We start from the raw sequence: 27073 nt of genomic DNA, 5'->3' as shown, positions 1-27073 counted from the left end.
TATAGTTTTAAAAGTTAGATAATCCCTTTATTACCCATTCCCTAGTTTTGCATACCCAACACAGTTTATATTAATACACTTTTTACCTCTGTGATTATCTTGTATCTAAGGCTCTGCAGACTGCCCCCTTATTTCAGTTCTTTTGACAGACTTGCATTTTAACCAATCAGTGCTGGCTCCTAGGAACTCCACATGCATGAGCACAGTGTTATCTATATGAAACACATGAACTAACACCCTCTAGTGGTGAAAAACTGTCAAAATGCCCTGAGATGAGAGGCGGCCTTCAAGGGCTTAGAAATTAGCATATGAACCTCCTAGGTTTAGCTTTCAACTAAGAATACCAAGAGAACAAAGCAAAATTGGTGATAGATGTAAATTTGAAAATTGTTTAAAATTACATGCCCTATCTGAATAATGAAAGTTTGTTTTGGACTAGACTGTTCCTTTAAAACTAAAAAACTTTTTTTTTTTTTAAAGGAGCAGGTACAAACAACAAATGGGCTACGTTTTCGGCAACATGCCCTTGTTCAAGTCCCTGAAATTATAAACTGTACATGAGCTGCTGAGGGCGGATGTGGGTAGTTTGAAACAAAGGAAGACAGATATATAACTTAAAAAAAAAAAATACCAGCTGTTTCCCATGTTTGGGCTGTTCAAGTTGTAGCAGTCTAATAAAGGGAGACAACTTTTACGATCCTTTGACTGGAAAGAAATGTAAAATGAATTACTATTATACATGTAATGCTACATTTGTGGTGTACTTGATTAAATGCCCATGTGGCGTGATATATATTGGAGAAAGGACACAGAGAGTCCATGACCAAACAGTACAGCCAAATCCAGCATTAGAAGGAAAGATCAGGAAGCTCCAGTAGCGTATCATTTTTTTTAGAGGCAGACATTCCATTTCCACATTCAGGTTTCAGGTAATTGACTGGGTTCCTAATCCCAAGAAGGGGTGGTAACGGGGAATTATCCTGAAAAAGACCAGAGGCTTTCTGGATCTATAAATTTGATGATTTAACCCTAAAAGGGATGAATAGGTTTTTGGATTGGAATTTGTTTTTATAAAAGAATATATGCTTTGTATCTGTATATGAATTTGTATTCTGTTTGATTTTTATTGTGACTGTTTGGGGGAGCACTCTCTATTATAAGTTTTATGTAAAATTTAAGGGATTAATATAGGTGGAGCAATGCAGTATTTAAGGTGATGTGCAGTTTACAATTTCAGGGACTTGAACAAGGGCATGTTACCTGAAATGTAGCCCATTTGTTGCTTGTACCTGCTCCTTTTTGAAGAAATAAAGTGAGTTTTTTTTTAAGTTTTCAATGGTGCTGCCAGTTTGGATTTTTTGCTTAAATCAATAGTCAGTAAGTGTCAATTTAAATCATGGTTTTCTACATAAAGGTTTAATTTTTAGTTATTTCAGATAATTTCTGGTTTAGTTATATACTATTATACTTATGAAGTTTTAAGGTTAATCATTCATATTTGATTAACTTTTCATCTGTACTTTATTGAAAAAAGAAAATAATAATTGCCTTACAAGTAATAGTTTTACTTGACTAAAGAACTAATTGTTTTATTTAAAGGGACTGTCTAGTCAAAATTAAACTTTTATGATTCAGATAGGGCATGCACTTTTTAAACACTTTTCCAATTAATTTTCATCATCACATTTGCTTTGTTTTCTTGGTATTCTTTGTTGAACCTAGGTAGGCTCATATGCTCATTTCTAAGCCCTGAAGGCCGCCTCTTATCTGAATGCATTGGCAGTTTTTCCACAGCTAGCCAGTGCTAGTTTATGTATGCCATATAGATAACAATGTGCTCACTACCGTTGAGTCAGCACTAATTGGTTAAAGAACTGAGAAAAGGGGGCTTTCTGCAGAGGCTTAGATACATGGTAATCAGAGGTAAAAAGTGTATTAATATAACTATGTTGGTTATGCGAGTAGCCTGTCCCTTTAACTAAAACAATAACACTATAGGTTTCTCTTTAATTTTTACTGCTTGCCTCTCCCTCCTCACACTTTGTAGATCTATTCCACTCCAAACAATCTTTTATTTGTTGAGCTTGATTGATTGTACACAGTAAAGTCAAAATTAAAATTGTATTCAGGTAAAACATGCCGTTTTAAACAACGTTCCAATGTACTCATATTTAATTTTTTTTCATTCTAATTATCCTTTGTTGAAAAGCATACATAGGTAGGCTCCTGAGCAGCAATGCACTACCCAGGAGCTAGCTGCTGATTGGTGGCTGCACATATATGCCTCTTGTCATTGGCTCAACCAATGTGTTCGGCTAGCTCCCAGTATTGCATTACTGCTCCTTCAACAAAAGGATACAAAGAGAATGAACATATTTGATAATAGAAGTAAACTAGAAGTTTTTGTTCTAAAATGGGTTTATACCCCTTTATTTCTATACTCTGTATGTTTATTTTGGAACATTTTTGCTGTGAAGAAGAGGCATGTTATTTCTGCAGACACAAATTCACAATAATATGCGATAATATCTTCTAGGTAGAAAAAATATGTCCAAAATAATTTGACAGAAACTTTGGATTATAATGTATCTTAAAGTGAATGTCAACTTTCACGAATGAAAACCCTGTTTTGAAAAATACTATTAAACAGGGGCACTTTCATTCATGAAAGTTTTATATTGAAGCCGTTCTTTTAAAATACTTACCTTTTCTTCCTAGCAAGCGTGGAACACCGGAGCAGCGATTATCCCTGGCCTCAGGCCGTCTCTTCTTACGTTCAATAACGGTTCCCCCAGAGCAAATATTGCCTGAGGCTACGCCGTTATTGGAGGGAGCCGGATTCGTCATTTCTGACGTAAGAAAAGATGACCTTGGGGCGGAGGAATCACTGCTCCGGTGTTCCACGCTTGCTAGGAAGAAAAGGTAAGTATTTTAAAAGAACGGCTTCAATGTAAACTTTCATGAATAAAAGTGCCCCTATTTTTAAAGGGACAGTCAACACCAGAATTTTTGATGTTTTAAAAGATAGCTAATTCCTTATTTATCCATTTCCCAGTTTTGCATAACCAACACAGTTATAATAATACATGTTTTACCTCTCTAATTACCTTGTATCTAAGCCTCTGCAGACTGCCCCCTTATTTCAGTTCTTTTGACAGACTTGCATTTTAGCCAATCAGTGCTCACTCCACAGTAAATTCACATGCATGAGCTCAATGTTATCTATATGAAACACATGAACTAATGCCCTCTAGTGGTGAAAAACTGTCAAAATGCATTTAGATTAGAGGCGGCCTTCAAGGTCTAAGAAATTGGCATATGAACCTCCTAGGTTTAGCTTTCAACTAAGAATACCAAGCGAACAAAGCAAAATTGGTGATAAAAGTAAATTGGAACGTTGTTTTAAAATTACATGCCCTATGTGATTCATTAAAGTTTTTTTGGACTTGACTGTCCCTTTTTAATAGTATTTTAAGTTTATTATTATGCTTTATTTATGAAGCTCCCAACATATTCCGCAGCGCTGTCCATGAATACAGTTCATTTAAATAAAACAATATAAGACTTGTAAGAGACAGGGCAAAATTTACAAACACAGGAGGAATTGAGGGCCCTATTCCCGTGGGAATTTATAATCTAAAAGGGTAGGAGGTTGAGAAACAGAAGGTGAGGATTGCAATTTTGAGAAAGATGTTAAAGCAGAGTTAGACGAGGGATATGTTATGTGAGTGAAATTAATTTATTGAGTTGGGTGGTAGGCTTCCCTGAACAGAAAAGTCTTCAGAGAGCATTTAAAAGAAGAAAGATTTGGGCAAATCCTGACAGCACGAGGAAGAGAGTTCCAGAGGGTAGGTGCTGCACGGCAGAAGTCCTGCAGTCTAGCATGAGAAGAGGTGATAGTCGCGGATGCAAGGAGCAGGTCATTGTTGGATCTTAGTGGGTGGGCTGGAGTATACTTGTTTATTAGAGAGGATTAGGTAGAGGGGAGCGGCATTGGTGAGAGCTTTGTATGTAAGGGTGAGAATTTTGAATTTAATTCTGCTGTGAATGGGGAGCCAATGAAGGGACTCACAGAGAGGTGCAGCAGATACAGAGCGACGGGAAAGGTGGATCAGCCTGGAAGAGGCATTTAGGATGGATTGAAGGGGGGGGAGAGGTGGGAAAGAGGAAGGCCAGTAAGTAGGTTATTGCAGTAGTCAAGTCGGGAAATAACAATGGAGTGGATTATTTGCTTTGTGGTGTTAGCACTCAGAAAAGTGCGAATCTTGGAAAAATTGAGTAGTTGGTTGCGGCAGGATGTAGAAAGCGATTGGATATGGGGGGGGGTGACGCATAGATTTGTGTCAAGTGTAACTCAGAGGTAGCGGACTTGGAGCGATGGGGAAATGGTGATCTTATTTATTACATGTTTTCAAGAACAACAGAACCTCCAAGTGAATAGAACTGATATACAACATTTCTAATTAAGTTTGATGTTTCATTTTGAGCAGACTTAGACCTTTATGTGAAATTGGCAGGATCATCTCAAGACACTAGCAGTTATATTTTTTTTTTTATTTTTTTTTGCAGCTAAAGTACAGTTAAAAGAATTAAAGGGATAGAAAGGTAAAAAAATAAATTTGCACAGGTGCATTTTAATTTGATATAGAAGCATATTTGTAATATACTTTCATTAGCAAATATGCTTCTAGTACAAGTTTTATTACTGTTTTTCTGCGGCATATGCACATATCCTGTGAGGGCCTTACACCAGTATGCAAACACGACACACCTTCTCAGAGCATCAGCAGTGGCTTATATAACACAAATTATGTCTTAAGAAGCAATACACACCACAGCCAGCTCTCTGACCAGGCATGGTGTTTGAATACTGGTGCACAGGGCCATCACAGGATATCTGCATATGCAACAAAAAAACTAATATTTTTTACTAGAAGCATTTTTTGCAATATACTTTTATTTCAAATTGAAATGCACCCATGCACATTTCTATCCCTTTAACCATTTCACACAAACGGTTCCCTGATTACATATTTCTTCTGAATGTAGCTAGCAACCTATTTCATATTTTTGACACTTGTTTTTTTTATCTTAAAAATATATTTCCATTGCAACACATGAACAATTGCAATATTCCTTATGAGAAACAGCATGACCATTTATGCATCTATTAGCTGCACATTGTATGCAAGGGAAGCTGCTATTAGTACATACTAAATAAATAGTTATTTCTATCGTGCATATAAAAGAGCAGCATCTATAGCAGTGATGGCTAACCCTGGCACCATTGATTTTTCAGAACTACATTTCCCATGATGCTCAACTTGTAGCGTGCCCGAGCATCATGTGAAATGTAGTTTCAAAACATCTGGGTTACCAAGGTTAGCCGTCACTGGCCTATAGCTTGCCTTAGGCATATGTGTACTTCCAATCCCTTCCTCTGCTGGTATAATATAACAAGCTTTACCACTAGATGTCACCAGCAGACATCATTTATGCTCACTTAACATTTTGTGGCTTACAAGTTATAGAAACACATTGATTACATGTAGGACTCAGAGCATAACCCAAATAAAGATTTTATTTTAATTTTTCAGGATCAAAACGACACACCATAAGCAGAAATCTAATTAGGTAAACCACTAAATATTGAATGCTTTAATTCAAGAATACTTTCATGTCGTTTATTTATAATAATTACTTTGCAATTTTGGTTTATTAAATCTTCCAGTTTTAACGCCTAGTATGCTTTATTTTATTTTCTGCTAATCTCATTCCTATCTGATGGTTCTCTGCAGATGCCTGCATTGCCTACTGCTCAGCTCCCCATGGATTGCTTTTAAATTATTATCGCCTTTAAAGCGCACATCAATGTTGTATCCCCCAATTCTAAAACTAGGTGCCTTGTTGCTTATGTCACTTTTTTATTGCTCACCCATATTATGTTCTCATGATTACCTCTCCTAGCTTCAAACTGTTTTACGAATCAGACTCTCTCCAAGCTTAAAGTGAATGTCCACTTTCATGATAACGTGCCCGTTTTTTAAAAAAAAAACAGTTAAAAACAGGGGCACTTTCCTTGTTGAAAGTTTACATTGCACCGGATTTTACAAATACTTACCCCCCCCCCCCCCCCACCTGCTTCTTCCTGCTGTACTTCCACAGGATTGATGAAACTAGCTTCCTCCAATCATGGCGTGGCTTTACCAGATGGACGCTCCTGGGGGGGGGAAGCCGTGATTGGAGGAAGCCGGTTTCATCATTGCTGACGAAGTACAGAGGACCTGCAGGCGGGGGTTCGGCGATCTGGCGTTTCAGGAGAAGAAGGTAGTATTTGTAAAATCCGGTGCAATGTAAACTTTCATGAATAAAAGTGCCCCTGTTTTTAATAGTTTTTTTTTTAAAACCGGGCACTTTATCATGAAAGTTGACATTCACTTTAAAGGAATAGGAAAGTCAACATTAAACTTGCATGATTTAGATAGAGCATGTAATTTTAAGACACTTAAATTCACTTCTATTTTCAAATGTGATTTGGTCTCTTGGTATCTGTTGTTGAAAAAGAATACGCATATATCCTACACTAGTGGGAGCTAGCTGCTGATTGGTGCCTGCATACACTTGTCTTTTGGGATTAGCTAACTAGATGTATTCATTTAGCTGACAGTAGTGAAATGCTTTTGTCTATTTGGGAGACGCCTCATTTTTTAAAAAAAATTTTTTTTTAATTAAAGCCAGAATTTCATTGTGTCAGCAAATTAGTTCCACCCTGTTTTTTTGTTTTTTTTTTACAGAACACATTTTACTTTAAAGTATTTGTTCTCTTCATTTGTTCTCTTCATCTAACCCTCATATCCATATATTTTGGCTTTTTTTTTTTTTTGAATTTTCAGTCTGGAGATAATATTTATACACAAAGTGGTAATATTCCATATTCAGAAAGCAAAAATCTCAATTTTTACGAGGAAACATTTTAAATTGCCGTACTCCTGATATGCGACAAGTTCAGTGAATTGTTGGAATCTGGATACAGGGTATTTATGTGAACATTTAGTATATACACTGTGTTCTACCTGAACAATGGCATTATATTATCTCTCCTTCCTAGACCACATAAGCAAGTTTCAAAGTGGTTTAAGAGACTGTAAATTGAGCTGCTGTTGCCAACAAGAATAGAAAGCTGGTAGAATTCTTCGTTCTTTTGTGAAACTTGGTATTTGTTTGCTAGCTATAAAATAGACGGACCACACCCTCATCAGGTTTATTGCCATGACTACTCAAGTTCGGTGACTAGAAAACTCAGAATTCCTTGTGAGCGTCCACTTAATCACAACTAGATTTATTGTTCCTGACCTTTGAAGGTGATAGTTCTGATAGTCAATTCTTCAAAAAAGTTGACAGGGTTGTGATCCAGTTCAGAGGCACATAAATTTCTGGGGCCCTGCTTCAAAGTTAAGTATTTCTTAACTTTTGTCTAAACAATAAAGGTTAAATCTAGTAAAAGAGAGAGCACCACAATGGCTCCTCCAAAGTGTTTCCTACCCTTAATGGGCTATCTGTCACCAGGCACTATTAGAGTATCAAGTGATACATTATTGCATGTTTGCGTTAGTCTTGATAGCTGATAAATGATTGTGTATTTCACAAGAGCAAACATGGAGTCCTTATTTGAAGACCTAATTAAAAAATAATAGTAATTCACCTTCCCTGGCTAAAGAACAAATTATTATTTTAATAGAATAGACTTTTCACAAAAGTCACCATATGATTAAAGCCAGACACGTCACTTGGAGGTAGAAGGGATACAAAGCTATAAGATCTATATTTGATTACCTAATAGTATACATGGACGTTGGATTTGCTGTTGTTAAAAATATCACATTTTTCTTTCTCCAGTAAGTTTGAAATCTTCTCTCTTGTCAATATGGCTGCTGACAAAGTTGACTTTATTAAAAGGATGGTGGACTGCTGACAGTAATGACTGACACACAAATAAAAGCAATCAACATTTCTCATTCTAAATCACAGAAAAAGTAATAGAGGTAATCAATTTATTTCACATGGAAAAAGTGTGCAAATAAAAAACTAAAAAAACCTACTAGAAGTAAGTTGCATACAAGCACCTAGAAAGTCCCCGTGTGATCATGTGGTCTTATCCACCGCAATGTAATGTAACTTAGCAGCTGCTAAGACCACAGGATCACACAGGGACTTTCTAGGTGCTTGTATGCAACTTACTTCTAGTAAGTTTTTCTTTTATTTGCGCACTTTTTCCATGTGAAATAAATTGATTCCTCTTAGAGTGGGATGCGCTTGGTTTCTTTTTGCTTTTTAGAATAAGTAATATAATGTTTTATACCATGTTTACATCACAACAATTCTATTCAGTATCTGAATATTAAGTACTGGTATTATCACAAATAACAAGAATGTTTAGGAGTGTCAGTATATGGCTGGGTTATAACACAATATATTTAATAATTATCCTTTAAAATATACCCCCAATAAAATGCATATACCAAGACAATAAAATTTAATATAAATTCCTGAATTCTTTTTATTAATATTTATAGACACACTGCAGGATATGAGTCAATGCTATACACGTTTAAAACTATTAAAATATGCTATGCAAAGTTCATAAAAGTTACCTTTAGAACTAGCCTTATTCACAATAGTCTTTCATTCAATTAGCACAATGAGATTCCAAGATATTTAGCTATTAACATACAAGCAATACAATCAGCTATGTAGCCACAGTTGATTCTAATGCAATTGTAATTAGGACACTAAAAGTACATATATTCTTAATGTAAACAGTCACTTTAAATGCCCATTTATTTAAGCTGAAATAAATTCTTAGTTACTTATAATTAAAACTAATTCTAAGATATATATATATATATATATATATATATATATATATATATATATATATATATATATATATATATATATATATATATTATATATATATATTCAAAGATAAACAACTTAGCATTTAGGATTAGTTCAAAATATACAGGCTATGAATACAAGGTTAAAATAAAATTTATTCCTTTAAGTCTGCTACCTACAGCAACAATGGAAGTTTGTTTTAAATATTTTGCATACAAAAAGGCAAGCTTAAAACTATTCAGGACTATGAATATAATTCTAAAATATAAATAATGCTCTTTAAGTCTATCAGTTGTAATTTAACTGCAGTGACTATGCATATATTTTGTTTTAGACATTTACCTGTAATTAGCAACCTTTTATATTTTACCAAATACTTTTTGATTTAAATATCAAAAATTAGAACAATCATACATCACCAAAAATGACCAAATCGATAAGTCAGTTTCCAAAAACTTCTTGTTTCATCTCAGAAGACAAATAAGTATATTTTGCAATCAATGAGAAAAGGTAGCCAGCTTTGCTTAGAATAACTATTTCAAACGCCCAGCAATCAGTCATCAGTAAAGGTCAGCAGCATGTGTTCTTTTCCCTCTCTTGCATTAGCTTATATATGTTTTAATCATTGATGAAACAATATGGGAGGCCCTACGGATCTGCGCATGGATTGGTCACCTGGGAAGTCTTATCAGATTGGCCCTGCTAGCTTGTCCCTTTTCATTGGATACCTGGGAGATCTTATCGGATTGGCCCTGGGAAATTTTATTTTTAAAAGCCAAAAGCCTTCTGGCTGTAATACTGGATTTTGGCCATCAGGGGGCAGCATGACAAACAAACAGCAATACAGTCCCAGCATTCATTTTATACTGCTAATCCAAATATCTCCCTATATAATGATTATATTAAACATACTATAATTTATTTAAATAATAAATTTTATCTTGTTAGCATTTAAATTTCATTTAGCATAACAGAAAATTTACAATTTGATATCAAACATCAATGTTTTATAGTCATATCACATCAAAGTGACTTCCATACATCAATCTCACTATATTTCAAGAGATGTATTTAAAGTTTCATAAATATTTAGTGTATAACCATACAACATGACCTAGGTCATCCCATGCAGGCAATCCTATATTTAGCATCTTCTAGCCCCATCTGGAATACAGAAAAAACATGTTATATATATTTCAAAAATGGGATTATCACAATTGCCATTTAATCTATTCCAAAATTTTAATCTATCTCATATATATATATATATATATATATATATATATATATATATATATATATATATATATATATATATATATATTCAATACAGTGTGAGACATACATTTAATGTTATCTGAATATATATGTTCATTTGAACAACTCATATTCATATAAAAAAAAAAATAGTAGATTACACATTGTTTCTACAAGAAACAAAATTATACCAGTTATATTTTCAGTGAATTTCAAAGTAACATTGTAAACATATGTTTTTGCTGGTCACACTTTCATTGATTCAATGCACAGGCAGGGGTATTTAACAAGTCTATGCTAATCACTATGCAGTCAGAATTTACTTGCTTATTTGACTTTATGCCCAGAATGTCGTCTCCATACATTCCATGTGTGCTGGCTTGGTTAACCATCAGGCCCCTGTTTGCTACCCCCTGCAGGGCTGTGGGCTTCAAAAGCTTTGTTAATCAGGAAAAAGTGTCTCGTATCTGATTTCATATACTGAGTGTACAGCTAATATAGATTTACCATCTCTTATTGAAGTTTTTGCCTTTGAAATGACTGATGGCCAAATGTTTTGTTTTAGGGCCAGAAAAACAAATTTAGTCACAATCTGATAGGGATTTTAAATTCACACCTCAGTGGGACATCTTTTGGAAACAGTCCTTTTTTTCTTTTACAAGATGCGATGAGTCCACGGATTTCATCCTTACTTGTGGGATATCGCCTCCTGGTTAGCAGGAGGAGGCTAAAGAGCACCACAGCAGAGCTGTATATATATTTCCTCCCTTCCCTCCCACTCCAGTCATTCTCTTTGCCTGTGTTAGTGATAGGAAGAGGTAAAGTTAGGTGTTAGTTTAGATTCTTCAATCAAGAGTTTATTTATTTTTAAAATGGTACCAAAGTGTGCTATTTTACTATAGGGTGTAGTCATATTTCTTGTCAGCCTCTAGAGTAGAGCTACAGGTGGCTTTAAAGCAATGGGAACTGGTGGGGTTTTACCCTCACTGTGCCTCCCATACTTGTGCTGCCCTTTGTATACTGATGGTCTTAGCAGATACTAACTAAGGCCCTTCTGTGTCCACAGAGTTGCTGGAGGGAGAAGACCTCTTGATCCTGTGGGACTTCTCATGCTGTTGATCAGCACAGAGGTAAGTGCAGTCTTTATTTTCTGGGACACTGGCTAACTCAGAATGGACTGTGTACTTATGAGCTGTTGGGAACATGAGCCCTTTGGAACAAATTAGGGCTGTTTCTGTAACGGTGTGTGTGAGTTGTCACAACCGACACAAGGGGGTTACATTATAGTGTTAATGTTTATTTGCCCTATTGTGATCCTAGGGGCTTGTATAGGTCGCTGCTATTGGTGCCTATATGTTTGGACACTGGGAGTGTGTTACCGGAGTCTTGCAATAGGACTCCGGTTTACGGCTGTATGTTTGATCAGATCTTTTGAGACTGTAGCGGTTCTATTTGGCGGTTAGAGAAGCGGCTTTTCATTGCCGCGCGGAGTTATTGCCGAAGCGACGGCCATGATGGGCGGGACTTGCTTTGGCGCGCTGTCTTTCCTTAGCCGCACAGAGTCTGTTATTACGCAGGTTCTGACTGCTGGATCAGACTAAGTACAGGCCACGACCACATGGTTATCAGTGAGAACGAGCTGGGTTGGGGGTGTTTTTTTGTCTCATTCATCCGGTTCACTTGTCAAGTGTGGTCTCAAGACCGTGGGGGCAGGTAGGGCGCCTCAGCAGAGCTGTTGAGGCGTGGTGCTGAATAAAAGTCTATACAGAGTGCTTGTATTAACTCTTTCAGGCTCTGACATTAATACCTGTTTATCTTTTAAAGACACAGTATCTGCTCAGGTTTAAAATAGTTTGTGCTGCTATTCTATGCTGGTTGGCTATAGATTAAGAGCCTATACTTTACAGACCAATTTGCTTCTTGCTTTTTATTATGATGGATGCAGATGCTATCCAAACTGTTGCGTGTTCAATGTGTTTGGATGCCACTGTGGAACCCCCTGCTCCTTTTTGTCCTTCATGTATTGAGAGGGCCTTGCATTTTGGAGACAAAATTGTTTTTGACAAATCATTGATTAAGGTGAATGCTTCTCAAGAGTCTACAGATGAGATGCAGAGCATGCCGCAGCTTTCTCCCCAAGCGTCACAGCCCTTAACGCCCGCTCAAGCGGGACCTTGTATTTTACCAGTCTCTGCAGCTTTTACATTAAAAGTCATAGCTGCAGTGATGTCCTCTACACTTTCTGATGCGTTAGCTAATTTTCCTATATCGCACGGCAAGTGTTCAAGACAGGACAACTATGTAGTTTCAGCCTCTAATTCTATGATGGCGATTACGAACATACCCTCCCAGGGTTCTGAGTTGGAGGGTACTGAGGTACTCTCTGAAGGTGAACTGTCTGAATCATGGAGTGCTTTGCCTCTGACGGATTCTGATGTAGTTTCTTTCAGGTTTAAGCTTGAGCACCTCCGCTTATTACTGAGGGAGGTGTTGGTTACTCTGGATGATTGTGACTCAATAGTGGTCCTTTCTGAGAAATTGAGTAAGTTGGACAGATACTTAGAAGTTCCATCTTACTTGGATGTCTTTCCAGTCCCGAAGAGGACTTCAGAGATTATTGCAAAGGAATGGGAGAGACCAGGTATTCCCTTCTCTCCTTCTCCAATTTTTAAAAAAATGTATCCTATAGCCGACGCTATTAGAGATTCTTGGCAGACTGTCCCTAAAGTTGAGGGTGCTGTTTCTACTATGGCCAAGCGTACTACTATTCCTATTGAAGATAGTTGTGCGTTTAAGGACCCTATGGATTAGAAATTGGAGGGTCTCCTTAAGAAAATTTACGTTCATCAGGGATTCCTGTTGCAACCTGCGGCTTGCATTGTCACAGTCACCAGTGCGGCTGCTTATTGGTTTGATGCTCTGGAAGAGTCTCTTAAGACTGAGACTCCTTTGGAAGAGATACAGGATCGGATTAAAGCTCTTAAGTAAGCTAATTTGTTTATTACGGATGCTTCACTGCAGATTACTAAATTGGCAGCTAAGAGTTCGGGCTTTGCCATCTTAGCACGCAGAGCTTTATGGTTAAAATCTTGGTCTGCGGATGTGTCATCCAAATCTAAGCTTTTGGCTATTCCTTACAAGGGGAAGACTCTCTTCGGGCCTGACTTGAAGGGAGGCAAGGGTCATCTCCTCCCTCAGGATAAAAAGTCCAAACAGAAAGGGCAGCAGAGTAATTTTCGTTCCTTTCGAAATTTCAAGGGAGTTCCCTCTTCCTCTTCCGCTAAATAGGAAGGGAATTATTCACAATCCAAGTCCACTTGGAGACCCAACCAGTCTTGGAACAAGGGTAAACAATCCAAGAAGCCTGCTGCTGCTACAAAGTCAGCATGAAGGGTCGGCCCCCGATCCCGGACCGGATCTTGTGGGGGGCAGACTCTCTCTCTTCGTCCAGGCCTGGATAAGAGATGTTCAGGATCCCTGGACACTGGAAATTGTGTCTCAGGGATATCAGTTGGAGTTCAGAAACTCTTCTCCCAGAGGGAGGTTTCTTCTTTCTCGATTATCTGCAGACCAGATAAAGAGAGGCGTTCTTACGTTGTGTAGGAGACCTCTCTTCCATGAGAGTAATATGTCCCGTTCCAATACAGGAACAGGGACAGGGGTTTTATTCAAATCTCTTTGTAGTTCCCAAAAAAAGAGGGAACGTTCCGTCCTATTTTAGACCTCAAAAGTCTAAACACGTTTCTCAGAGTTCCATCCTTCAAGATGGAAACTATTCGTACCATTCTTCCATTGATCCAGGAGGGTCAATTTATGACTACCGTGGATCTAAAGGATGCATATGTAAATGTTCCTATCCACAAAGATCATCACAAGTTCCTGAGGTTTGCCTTTCTGGACAAACATTTTCAGTTTGTGGCTCTTCCTTTCGGTCTGGCCACGGCACACAGAATTTTCATAAAAGTTCTGGGGTCATCTGGACTTATCCAGGCGTCATCTTATCAGCTAGCAAAGTCTCATACCGACGTTGTTCTATCCTTCCTGAGGACTCACGGGTGGAAGGTGAATCTGGAAAAGAGTTCGCTAGTCCCTCAGACAAGGGTTCCTTTTCTGGGAACTCTAATCGACTCTCGATCCATGAAGATCTTTTTGACGGAGGTCAGAAAGTTAAAGATTCTGCATACATACCGAGCCCTTCAGACCAATCCTTGGCCGTCAGTGGCTCAGTGCATGGAGGTAATCGGATTGATGGTAGCGGCAATGGACATCATTCCGTTTGCTCGTTTTCATCTCAGACCTCTGCAACTGAGCATGCTCAGTCAGTGGAATGGAGATTATACAAATTTATCTCCTCAGATACATCTAGATCAGGAGACCAGGGACTCTCTTCTATGGTGGTTGTCACTGGATCATCTATCTCAGGGGACATGCTTCCGCAGACCCTCATGGGTGATAGTGACAATGGATTCCAGCCTGATAGGGTGGGCAGCAGTCTGGAACTCCGAGGGCTCAGGGTGTATGGACTTGGAGTCTCTCCTTCCCATCAATATCCTAGAGTTGAGAGCAATATTCAATGCGCTTCAGGCTTGACCTCAGTTGGCTTCGGCCAAGTTCATCAGATTCCAGTCGGACAACATTACGACTGTAGCTTACATCAATCATCAGGGAGGAACAAGAAATTCCTTAGCGATGACAGAAGTAGCCAAGATAATACAGTGGGCGGAGTCTCACTCTTGCCATCTGTCTGCGATCCACATCCCAGGGGTGGACAACTGGGAAGCAGATTTTCTGAGCAGACAGACATTTCATCCGGGAGAGTGGGAATTCCATCCGGAGGGGTTTTCCAGCTTGATTCTCAGATGGGGCAGGCTAGAGTTGGATCTCATGGCATCTCGCCAGAATGCCAAGCTTCCGAGGTACGGGTCCAGGGATCCTCAGGCCGAGCCGATAGATGCCCTGGCAGTGCCTTGGTCTTTCAGCCTAGCCTATGTGTTCCCTCCATTTGCTCTCCTTTCCCGGGTGATTGCTCGAGTCAAACAGGAGAGGGCTTCGGTGATCCTCATCGCTCCTGCATGGCCTCGCAGGACTTGGTATGCCGATCTGGTGGACATGTCATCTCAGCCACCGTGGAAGCTTCCATTGAGGAAAGACCTTCTCTTTCCATCATCCGAATCTAGTTTCTCTGCATCTAACTGCTTGGAGATTGAAGGCTTAATTTTATCTAAGCGAGGGTTTTCTGAATCGGTCATAGATACCTTGATTCAGGCACGTAAGCCTGTGACTAGAAAAATTTACCATAAGATATGGCGTCAATATCTTTATTGGTGCGAATCCAAGGGCTACTCATGGAGTAGGGTTAGGATTCTCAGGATTTTGTCTTTTCTCCAAGATGGATTGGAGAAAGGGTTGTAAGCAAGTTCCTTAAAGGGACAGATTTCTGCATTATCTATTTTGTTACACAAGCGTCTGGCAGATGTTCCAGATGTTCTATTATTTTTGTCAGGCTCTGACCAGAATCAGACCTGTGTTTAGACCAATTGCTCCTCCTTGGAATTTGAATTTAGTTCTTACAGTTCTTCAAGGGGTTCCGTTTGAACTTATGCATTCCATAGATATTAAGTTACTATCTTGGAAAGTTTTATTTTTGGTTGCTATTTATTCTGCTCGCAGAGTATCTGAGCTTTCAGCATTACAATGTGATTCTCCTTATCTTATTTTTCATTTGGATAAGGTGGTGTTAAGCCCCAAGGCAGAACATGCAGTGATCTGAGATGTCATCGCAGAAAATGCAGTATGTCTGCAGAAAGAACAGGGCACATGCAGGAACTATTACTGCTTAAACTTTGCAGCACTGCTCCACATCAGGCTGTTCTCTTCAAAAAGAGCTTTGCTCTGGCAGCACTGTGTAAGTTTTTCCTTAACACAGCGCATCCACAGCAAAGTGCTGTTTAAAGTGAAGTCAAATATGCAGTATTGAATGGCTCTGCAGTGTTGACTGGCTCTCAGCCCCCTAACTTTTCCCAGTCTGCAAAGGTGTGTTTTCTGAATGACATTCTTATGAGCAATGCACCTTTTTTATTACTACATTTCTATGCTAGATCAAAAGAAAAGGAAACACATTTATTCAAGAGACATTTTACAATTATTATTTTTTTGTCTGCGGCTAATTTGCAATCCGATTTTCAACTGCTGCAATATATTATAAAACTTTTACAATTGCTTTATTCTCCAGTTAATCAACACATTGCAACTGAATTGGTGCTTTAGTGTTACTGCCTAATTTAAAATGAATTTTATTTTAAAATAACATGCAGAAAATGTTTCCATTAAAAAAATCTCATTGCAGAAAGTGTAAAAAAGTTCTGCCTCTGGGGTGTTAAGTACCAAACCTTGTTTTCTTCCTAAGGTTGTTAAAAATAAAAATATTAATCGGGAAATTGTTGTTCCTTCCTTCTGTCCTAATCCTTCTTCTAAGAAGGCGCGTCTGTTACATAATTTGGACGTGGTCCGTGCCTTGAAGTTCTACTTACAGGCGACTAAGGATTTTCGTCAATTGTCTTCCTTGTTTGTCGTTTTTTCAGGGAAACGTAGGGGTTATAAAGCTACGGCTACCTCTTTCTTTTTGGCTGGAGTATCATCCGTTTTGCATATGAGACTGCTGGACAGCAGCCTCCTGAACGAATTACGGCTCATTCCACTAGGGCTGTGGCTTCCTCATGGGCATTCAAAAATGATGCTTCTGTTGAACAGATTTGCAAGGCTGCAACTTGGTCGTCTCTTCACACTTTTTCCAAATTTTACAAATTCGACACTTTTGCCTCGTCTGAGGCTGTTTCTGGGAGGAAAGTTCTTCAAGCAGTGGTGCCTTCCGTTTAGGTTCCCTGTCTTGTCCCTCCCGTTTCATCCGTGTACTATAGCTTTGGTATTGTATCCCACAAGTAAGGATGAAATCTGTGGACTCATCGTATCTTGTAAAAGAAAAGGAAATTTATTCTTACCTGATAAATTTGTTTCTTTTACGATATGATGAGTCCACGGCCCACCCTGTTTTTCTAAGACAGGTCTTTAATTTTGTTAAACTTCAGTCACCTCTGCACCTTGGCTTTTCCTTTCTCTTCCTAACTTCGGTCGAAGGAGTGGGAGGGAAGGGAGGAGCTATATATACAGCTCTGCTGTGGTGCTCTTTGCCTCCTCCTGCTGACCAGGAGGCGATATCCCACAAGTAAGGATGAAATCCGTGGAATCATTGTATCGTAAAAGAAACAAATTTATCAGGTAGGAATACATTTCCTTTTTTTCCCCATATGTGGAATACATAGAATATACAGATTATTTATCTTTTGAGACAATCTGTCTTTTCTTTGAAATGGTCCTATCCTATATCAAGCTATAAACCTCTGTTCCTTTTTCAAGATAACTTTGACAACATTTCTTTTTAAGTGACTTTGTGACCCATCCTGTGTAATTAATAGAATTGGGGGAGGATTGAATTTTGGTCAGTCAAAGCATTTAATGTTTTATAAATGAATGAATAATTTGGTGCTGATAGCCAAATATATAATATATATATTATTCTTCACATATACCTTGACAGGAGCCAGATAATGTTTTTTTGTGTATATATGAAGAATAATCTAAGAAGCCAGGGCTAAAATTCTAGGAGCCAGTTACTACGTCAAAATAGTACAATGCTCAAAGTACTGTCTGACATAGTACCTATGTCCATTTGCCGCAAGGGTTTAAGGACTCATTGATCATTGGTTTATAAGCAGAACTCAAAGTGTTTTATTGATACACAAACCTCTATTTTGTAAGTGGAAATGGTTTGTTTTTTATTGTGTTTTTTTTAAATACCCTCTTTTAGAGTAAAGAATTACACTTGTGTCTTTATATGATTTTTATTTTGTCTGTGTAGTTTAACCCCCTAACTTTGCTTCCAGGGTGTCCCCTTGCTGATCATAGGCCATCATATCCTTTATGGCAAAGTGACCAAACTGGAGAAGCCCTTTGCCGTGCTTGTAAAAGGTAGCAGCCCTTCATTGCAGGAGCAAGAAAATGCTGAAGCAACTACAGAGACCCGATATAATGTAACAGCTCTAATCAAGAAGAAAATAATCTTTAAAACACGACCCAAGCCCATCATTACCAATGTCCCTAAGAAGCTGTGAGACAGTGAGAAACGTGTTCCCATAACAAAATCCTTAGTCTTAGCTGATTGCTCTCTGGGACCAGAGAAGGCTGCTGACTGAGATAAGAACATTTACCTTTTAACCTGTGAGCAAGATTTGCATATCCTTGTACAAATTCTCCCCCCCCCCCCATGGCTTTAGGATTCATCCTTGTTTTTCCTATGTATGTGTAAACAAGAAATAATACACCATATATGTATAGTACTAATGTCTATAGATTATTCAAATATATTTTTTTTATGAAAATCTTTGTTTTAGACCCTTTTTTTGTTTGTTTGTTTTTTGGTCTACTAAATAAAATGTATTAGTGTTGAAGGGAAGGCATATGTAGTTGATTCAGCTCCGTAAACACAGAATCCATATTATATTTACTGTTAAAATAGCTTTAATGGCAGAAATGTCTAAATTTATTTGAAGAGGTACAGTGTTTACCAAAATATACCATTGGCAACCTTCAGCTGTGATTTTTTTTATTATTAATGTTGCTCTATTTCTACCTTTTTAATTTATCATTTAAATTAATTTTAATTCTTTCTTCAGGAGAGATGCTGATTTTAATAAAAAAACAAAACAAAAATGTGAGCTTTGTTTTATGACCAAAGCCATGTGCAGCACAATTTCTCTGTATTCTTGTGTAAGCATGTTTGAGCATAGGTGGGGGCTTGCGTTGACAGTTCTCTGCATTGCTGTGTGCAGGGAGCTATGACCAGTATTAATGAGAAATTCTGTCCTTGGCAAAAGTCTCAAGTATTGATTACATACGACAGGTTTATAGTTGTGGTTCACAGTGAACATTTATTTCATCACTTTGCGGCAGGGTGGACTGATTTTAAATCACAAAGTAAACTACAATCTATAAATTGATTGTATTTAATTATGCATCCGATATTTGAGGTAGTGATGTAGTCTGCTTACTTCATGCAAAGTAGCAGTACTCCAGCAACTCGTTTTAGTAGTATTGATGAGTTTATTTTTATTTTTTATGTTTGATGGGGTTTTTTCCTTTTTTAAAATGTAAAAACGAGTTACAAATTACTCCATAATTAGAGATTCGAAGGCACAGTGTAGAGCAGAAAAAGGAAGAGCGTAGTTAAGTTTGGTAGGATTACCTTAGTAGGATCTAGAAAGCCATGGCTCTAAACGTTTTGGATTAATCTACTTGTATCCATATAAACACCTTTCATGTAATTGGCAAGAGTCCATGAGCTAGTGACGTATGGGATATACATTCTTACCAGGGGGCAAAGTTTCCCAAACCTCAAATGCCTATAAATACACCTCACACCTCAGTTTTACAAACTTTGCCTCCTTAGGAGGTGGTGAAGCATGGTAAGCTTGATTTCTTCAGTGAAAGGTGCTTCTAGGCATATTGAAGCCCAGTTCCTCTCTAAGTACAGTGTTTGTCTGAGGGATGTGAAGGGAGTATTGCCTGATGATACCATGGTTTCGCCTATGGGATATCTATTCTAGGGCTCTCTGTAAATTCAGTTGTGGGGATTCATCTGCTGCCTCCCTTTATAGATCGACATTATAGTCCTCTACCGTTACTTCTGCTGATATGTTTCAGTACTGGTTTGGCTGTCTGCTATATGTGGATGGGTGTCTTCTGGTAAGTATATATCATTTTTAAGACACTCTCAGCTATGGAAGGCACTTTATATTGTAAAGTTCTTAATGTATATTGCATATATTAGCCTTGAGTCAGGTCTGTTAATATTTCCCTTTGCAGTCACACAGTTTCAGAATGGAAATTTGTTTATGGGAGAATTTACGTTTTTTTTTTTCTTACCTGGGGTTCCGGTTAGCTGCTAACATGGAGTCTGTTTTTAAAATGTTGGTGGGCAAATAAGGCTCGCGATGACGCAAATTGCATCTGCACCTGCTGTGATGCGAGTGGCGTCATTTCATTGCGTCATCTTTGGTGCAAAGTCGCGCCTGTTATGACGAGAGTTGCGTCTTATCAGTGCGACGTTCTTGGCGCCAAAATTTGTTATATTAAGCCTCTCCCTATAATGCTCGCTGCTCTCATTATATTATAGAGAGCTATGATGCTTGCTTTTGATTTTAATTTTTGTATAAGAATTTTATCATAAGCATTTTTTCCCATTCCTGAAACTGCTATATTGAGGAAATTGGATATTTTGTTTAAATGTTATTTTTTCTTTTTTGTTACATTTTGCAAGATGTCTCAAACTGATCCTGCCTCTGATGTTACTGTAGCAACTAAGCTGCCTGAACTCAATTCTACCAAAGCTAAGTGTTTGTTTGTAAACAAGCTGATCTTATTTCTTTAGCTCAAATATGTGGCATCTACTAACAAATTATTACATGCTGATAATGTTTCTATGAGTACAAATACATCTACTGTTATTCCTTCTCCGTCTAATGTACCTGATATTCCTGCAGATATGATTTTTTTTTTTTTTTATTGCTGCAGCCATAGAGAAGGCTATGACTGCTATTCCGCCTTCAAATAAACATAAAAGGTCTTTCCAAACTTGTCATAGATCTAATTAATTTTTTGTACTGACCAACAGCATACTGAAATATCCTCTACTGATGAGGGTTCCTCTGACTCAGAGGATCCTGCATCAGAGACAGAAATTGACAAATATTTTTTATTGTTTACTTTGGGTATTGAGGAGTCTAGTCAAAGCTAATAATTGTTTAAATTCTGTATTTAAGACTTCTGGGGTTATGCCTGAAGTTTTCCCTATTACAGATGCTATTTCCAATATGATTGCTAAAGAATGGTCTAAACCTGGTACCTCCTTTTAACCTTTCTTCTAGGTTTAAGAAGTTGTATCCTTTGGCTAGTCTAGAGTTTTGGGAAAAGGGTCCCTAAGGTTGATGGGGCTATTTCCACTCTTGCCAAACGCACTTCTATTCCTATGGAAGATAGTACTTCTTTTAAGTATCCTTTAGATAGGAAGCTTGAATATTACCTTAGAAGAGCATATTTACATACTGGCTATAATCTTAGACAAGCTATTTTTTTTTTGGTTGGACAGATTAGCACAGCAGTTATCACATCCTGAACTAGCATTGTTCTTTTACTTGCAAATCATTCGATTTGTGATGCTATATTTGATGTCATTAAAATTAATGTCAAATCTGTCTTTAGCTATTCTAACTAGTAGAGCTTTATGGCTTAAATCTTGGAATGCTGACATTAGGGGTGTGCATCTTCACTGGTCTCACGATTCGATTACGATGATCTTGTCAACTATTTGATTCCTCGATGCATCACGATTACTGCCCATGATTTTCATGAACTTGTTCTATTCCATATTTTTTATATATATATATATATATATATATATATATATATATATATACACACACACGTTTTCTATCATTTATAGGTTTTTCCTAACATACATTATCTTCTAACAAAATTAAATATTTATCCCAATCTGCAACTGGGTTGCCCCAATGTAGTTTGTGTTACATCACCTAATAAATTAAATTGGTAATAACCCTTTAGATGCTCCAGTGAACACTCCACATGCCTGCCAATTTGTAATATGCCCATCTGCCTACAAAGGGTATTTTGTTTTTGTACTTTTATTTCTTAAAATACTTGTAATACTTGCATGCATTACTCCTTGCATGGTGTCAAATATTTTGCAATACAGTGCTTAGCTGACGATTAACACTGTGTATAAAAACATGACAGACTGTTATGCTGGCATACAGACAGGCCAGTAGTGTTCAATATGACGTGATAACCTCAGGGTATTTGCACAGACAAAAAAGATCTGTATTAAACCGTTAAATCACACTAATATTATCCTCAAGCACATACATAAAATATCCACACTCCCAAACCATTTGTTGTAAATTACATTAATGTAGCTGTTCCTCTAAAGCCATTTCAGTGAAAGTGTTGGATTACCTTGGAGGTTACAGGTTAATTATACCTAGTCAAATGGTAAAGCTGATAAAAATGCCCCAGCAAGGCTACGTCCACTTAAATTAAACAGAGGTGTTTGCAGATCCTTATGGTAGCCTTAGAAAGAACTAGTTAATACTTAATACTACTGTCTCTTTATGGATGAAGGGGAGAAACAGATGACATGGGCCAGACCCTATTAACTTAATAGTGTCAGGCCCATGTCATCCGTTTCTCCCCTTCACCCATAAAGAGACAGTTCCTTCTCAAATCAGTGTGAATATTGTATATACCAGGAAATAGTAAATCCTCCAACTCAGGAAGTCTTTGCACTGTCTACTGTGTGATGAGAGATGTAGTCCACCGGCGCCCGATCCAGTACACTGTCACAAAATAATGTATATGACTACAACTCCCAGAGGAAGCTGGGAAGACTGTGCATGCGTTCTGCGATTTCATAGCCTCCCCTTGAGGCGGGGTCACGTGAAGTTGCGCAATGACCCCTGAATCAATCAGGTCTGCACTGCATCGATGCAGCATCGTTAACAGCTGCATCACGATGCATCACTGAATCGATTATTTTCAGCAGCCCTAGCTGACATGGTGTCTAAATCTAGATTATTATCTCTATCTTTTCAGGGTAATAATTTGGTTGGTTCTCAGTTGGATTCTATTATCTCCACTATCACTGGGGGTAAGGGAGTTTTTCTGCCCTAGGACAAGAAATTTAAGGGTAAATTTAAAGCTCCCAATAGTTTTCGTTCCTTTCAGCAGAAAAGAGAACAGAAAACCTCTCCTTCCCCTAAGGCCTCTGGCTCTAATTGGAGACGATCTCCGAATTGGAATAAATCCAAGCCTTATAAGAAACCAAATCCAGCTCCTAAGACTGCATGAAGGTGCGGCCCTCAATCCAGTTCTTCTGGTGGGGGGCAGATTAAAGTTATTTCAAGACATTTGGACAGATTTTGTCCAAAATCAGTTGATTCAGAATATGGTTTATCAAGGGTATCGAATAGGTTTCAGAATAAGACCTCCCATGGGAAGATTCTTTCTTACTCATGTTCCAACAAACCCTGTGAAGGCTCAGGCTTTTCTGAAGTGTGTTTCAAACCTAGAGCTTTCTGGGGTGATTGTACCAGTTCCTCAGCAGGAACAGGGAATGGGATGTTATTCAAATCTATTTATTGTCCCAAAGAAGGAAGATTCTTTCAGACCAATCCTGGATCTGAAAACTTTAAATCATTTTGTAAGAGTCCCAACTTTCAAGATGGTGACTATAAGGACTATTCTGCCTTATGTTCAGCAAGGTCATTTCATGTCCATAATAGACTTACAGGACTCTTATTTTCACATTCCAATTCATCCAGACCACTATCGTTTTCTGAGATTCTCTTTTTCTAGACAAGCATTACCAATTTGTCGCTCTTCTATTTGGCCTAGCAACAGCACCAAGAATTTTCTCGAAGGTTCTCCGTGCCCTTCTATCTGTAATCAGAGAGCAGGGTATTGCAGCGTTTCCTTATTTGGACGATATCTTACTAGCTCAATCTTTTCATTTAGCAGAATCTCACACACAACAACTAATGCTGTTGTTTCTTCAAAGACATGGTTGGTGGATCAATTTACCAAAGAGTTTCTTGATTCCTCAGACAAAGGTCACCCTTCCAGGTCTAGGGATCCTAAGGCGGAAATGATGGATGCTCTAGCAGTTCCCTGGTTTTACCAACCTGCTTACATACTTTCATGTAATTGGCAAGAGTCCATGAGCTAGTGACATATGGGATATACAATCCTACCAGGAGGGACAAAGTTTCCCAAACCTCAAAATGCCTATAAATACACCCCTCACCACACCCACAATTCAGTTTTACAAACTTTGCCTCCTATGGAGGTAGTGAAGTAAGTTTGTGCTAAGATTTCTACGTTGATATGCGCTTCTCAGCATTGTTGAAGCCCGATTCCTCTCAGAGTACAGCGAATGTCAGAGGGACGTGAAGGGAGTATCACTTATTGAATACGATGATTTCCCTAACGGGGGTCTATTTCATAGGTACTCTGTTATCGGTCGTAGAGATTCATCTCCTACCTCCCTTTTCAGATCGACGATATACTCTCAATTTACCATTACCTCTACTAATAACTGTTTTAGTACTGGTTTGGCTATCTGCTATATGTGGATGGGTGTCTTTTGGTAAGTATGTTTTTATTTTCTTAAGACACCTCAGCTATGGTTTGGCACTTTATGCATTTATATAAAGTTCTAAATATATGTATTGTACTTATATTTGCCATGAGTCAGGTTCATGTATTTCCTTCTGCAGACTGTCAGTTTCATATTTGGGGAATATAAACATCTTTTAAATATGAAATTTATTTCTTACCTGGGGTTTAGTCTTTTTTTCAATTGACTACTTCTTACAAATTGCGGGCGCAAAAAAGTACGTCTATGACGCAAGTTCGTCACTTCCGGCGTCATACTTGACGCCGAGACCTTTCACATTGTTGCGTCTTTAGTGACGCGAGTGTGTCATTTCGGTTATTTTTTTATTTCAATACCCCATTCATAGTTTGCCTCTTGCTTTTTTCTATCAGAGGGCTATGCTATTTGCATTATTTCCCATTCCTGAAACTGTCATATAAGGAAATAGATAATTTTGTTTTATATGTTGTTTTTTATCTTACATTTTGCAAGATGTCTCAACATGATCCTGCCTCAGAAGCTTCTACTGGAACATTGCTGCCTGACATCGGTTCAACCAAAGTTAAGTGCATTTGTTGTAAAATTGTAGAAATTATCTCACCGAATGTCATTTGTAATAGTTGTCATGATAAACTTTTACATGCAGATAGTGTATCCATTAGTAATAGTACATTGCCAGTTGCAGTTCCTTCAACTTCTAATGTGCATGATATACCTGTAATTTTTAAAGAATTTGTTTCTGATTCTATTCTGAAGGCTTTGTCTGCATTTCCACCTTCAAATAAACGTAAAAGGTCTTTTAAAACGTCTCATTTAGTTTATGAAATTTCAAATGACCAACAACATAATAATTTATCCTCTTCTGATGAGGATCTATCTGATTCAGAAGATCCTTCCTCAGACATTGACACTGACAAATCTACTTATTTATTTTAAATTGAGTATATGTGTTCTTTATTAAAAGAAGTGTTAATTACTTTGGATATTGAGGTAACCAGTCCTCTTGACGTTCAGTCTAATAAACGTTTAAATGCTGTTTTTAAACCTCCTGTGGTTTTTCCAGGGGTTTTTCCTATTCCTAAGGCTATTTCTGATATGAAAATAAAAAATGAGGAAATAAGGGAAATATGTCAACACACAAATATTCCCTGAAATCCTCTAGGAGGCGCTATAGGTGATAAATAATATAAAGTGACAAGATAGACATACAATGTGATATATATTATATAAATAGCGCAATGACTATATGATTTGACAATAAATGTATATTGTTATTTTTTTCTATGGTGTAATATTATATTACCACAGGTGAATATATGGAAACAACAGAGTCCAATGAAATGTCAGCTGAGATCCTGAATGCTGAACACACGTGTTTGATTGTAGAAATTTGTAGAAATGGTTCGGTAGGCAGCTCTCTAACAACATACAATGATGGATGATCTGTAGTAAAGATAAAATAGATAGAGGCGCCAATGGTGCAGATCAATGAGGAATCTCAAGGGGTACCAATAAGAGATATACACAGGGTACTCACTTGTGGAAAAGGCAATCCATTATGCCTATAGGAGCAGACTGGATTTCTACAGCAGTCCAGCTAGCTGGTCAAGGCCTCAACAAGCAACTCCAGGGTGCAGGATATCTACAAGTCCAGGTTGTAGACCAATACAAGGTGTGCAGGCAGGGTGGTAGAGATAGGGGAGGTCACCCTATTCGTAGCGTAGCACCAAGATATGATAGACACATGCACAGCTGACAAGGATCTTTACTATTTCTGATATGATTTCTAAAGGAATGGAATAAGCCAGGTACTTCTTTTATTCCTTCTTCAAGGTTTAAAAAATTGTATCCTTTACCAGCAAAATCTATAGAGTTTTGGGAAAAGATCCCCAAAGTTGATGGGGCTATTTCTACTCTTTCTAAATGTACCACTATTCCTATGGGAGATAGTACTTCCTTTAAGGATCCTTTAGATAGGAAGCTTCAATCTTATCTAAGGAAGGCCTTTTTATATTCAGGTCATCTTCTTAGACCTGCAATTTCTTTGGCTGATGTTGCGGCTGCATCAACTTTCTGGTTGGAGAATTTAGTGCAACAGGAATTGGATTCTGACTTATCTAGCATTATTCGCTTACTGCAATATGCTAATCATTTTATTTAGGATGCTATTTTTGATATTATCAAAAGTGATGTTAGATCCATGTCTTTAGCTATTTTAGCTAGAAGAGCTTTGTGGCTTAAATCTTGGAATGCTGATATGACATCTAAGTCTAGATTACTATCTCTTTCTTTCCAAGGTAATAATTTATTTGGGTCCCAGTTGGATTCTATTATTTCAACTGTTACTGCCTCAGGATAAAAAAACCTAAGAGTAAATCTAAGGCTTCTAACTATTTTCCTTCCCTTCGTCAGAATAAGGAAGAAAAAAATTCAATCCTTCCCCCAAGTAATCTGCCTCCAATTGGAAGCCTTCCTCAAATTAGAATAAATCCAAGCCTTTTAGAAAACCAAAGTCAGCCCCTAAGTCCGCATGAAGGCGCGGCCCTCATTCCAGCTCAGCTGGTAGGGGACAGATTAAGGTTTTTAAAGGATATTTGGATAAAATCTGTTCAAAATCAGAGCATTGTCTCTCAA

At 37.8% G+C, this 27073-nt stretch overlaps 1 protein-coding gene across 3 annotated transcripts in view; it reads left to right on the top strand.

Moving 5' to 3' along the window:
- The window catches only part of CHTF8 (chromosome transmission fidelity factor 8), a 21710-nt gene extending 2909 nt beyond the window's left edge, over positions 1–18801 (top strand). For all 3 annotated transcript variants that reach the window (XM_053692350.1, XM_053692343.1, XM_053692337.1), the window contains exon 4: positions 18096–18801. In XM_053692350.1, coding sequence (XP_053548325.1) covers positions 18096–18323 — 228 coding nt within the window. In that variant the 3' untranslated portion in view covers positions 18324–18801. The remainder of the gene's footprint in view (positions 1–18095) is intronic.
- The last annotated feature ends 8272 nt before the right edge of the window (positions 18802–27073 follow it).

This window comes from Bombina bombina, chromosome 1 (genome assembly GCF_027579735.1).
Source record: "Bombina bombina isolate aBomBom1 chromosome 1, aBomBom1.pri, whole genome shotgun sequence".
Lineage (NCBI taxonomy): Eukaryota > Metazoa > Chordata > Amphibia > Anura > Bombinatoridae > Bombina > Bombina bombina.
The sequence above is the reverse complement of the archived record's forward strand: the minus strand, read 5'-3'. Positions and strand labels throughout refer to the sequence as shown.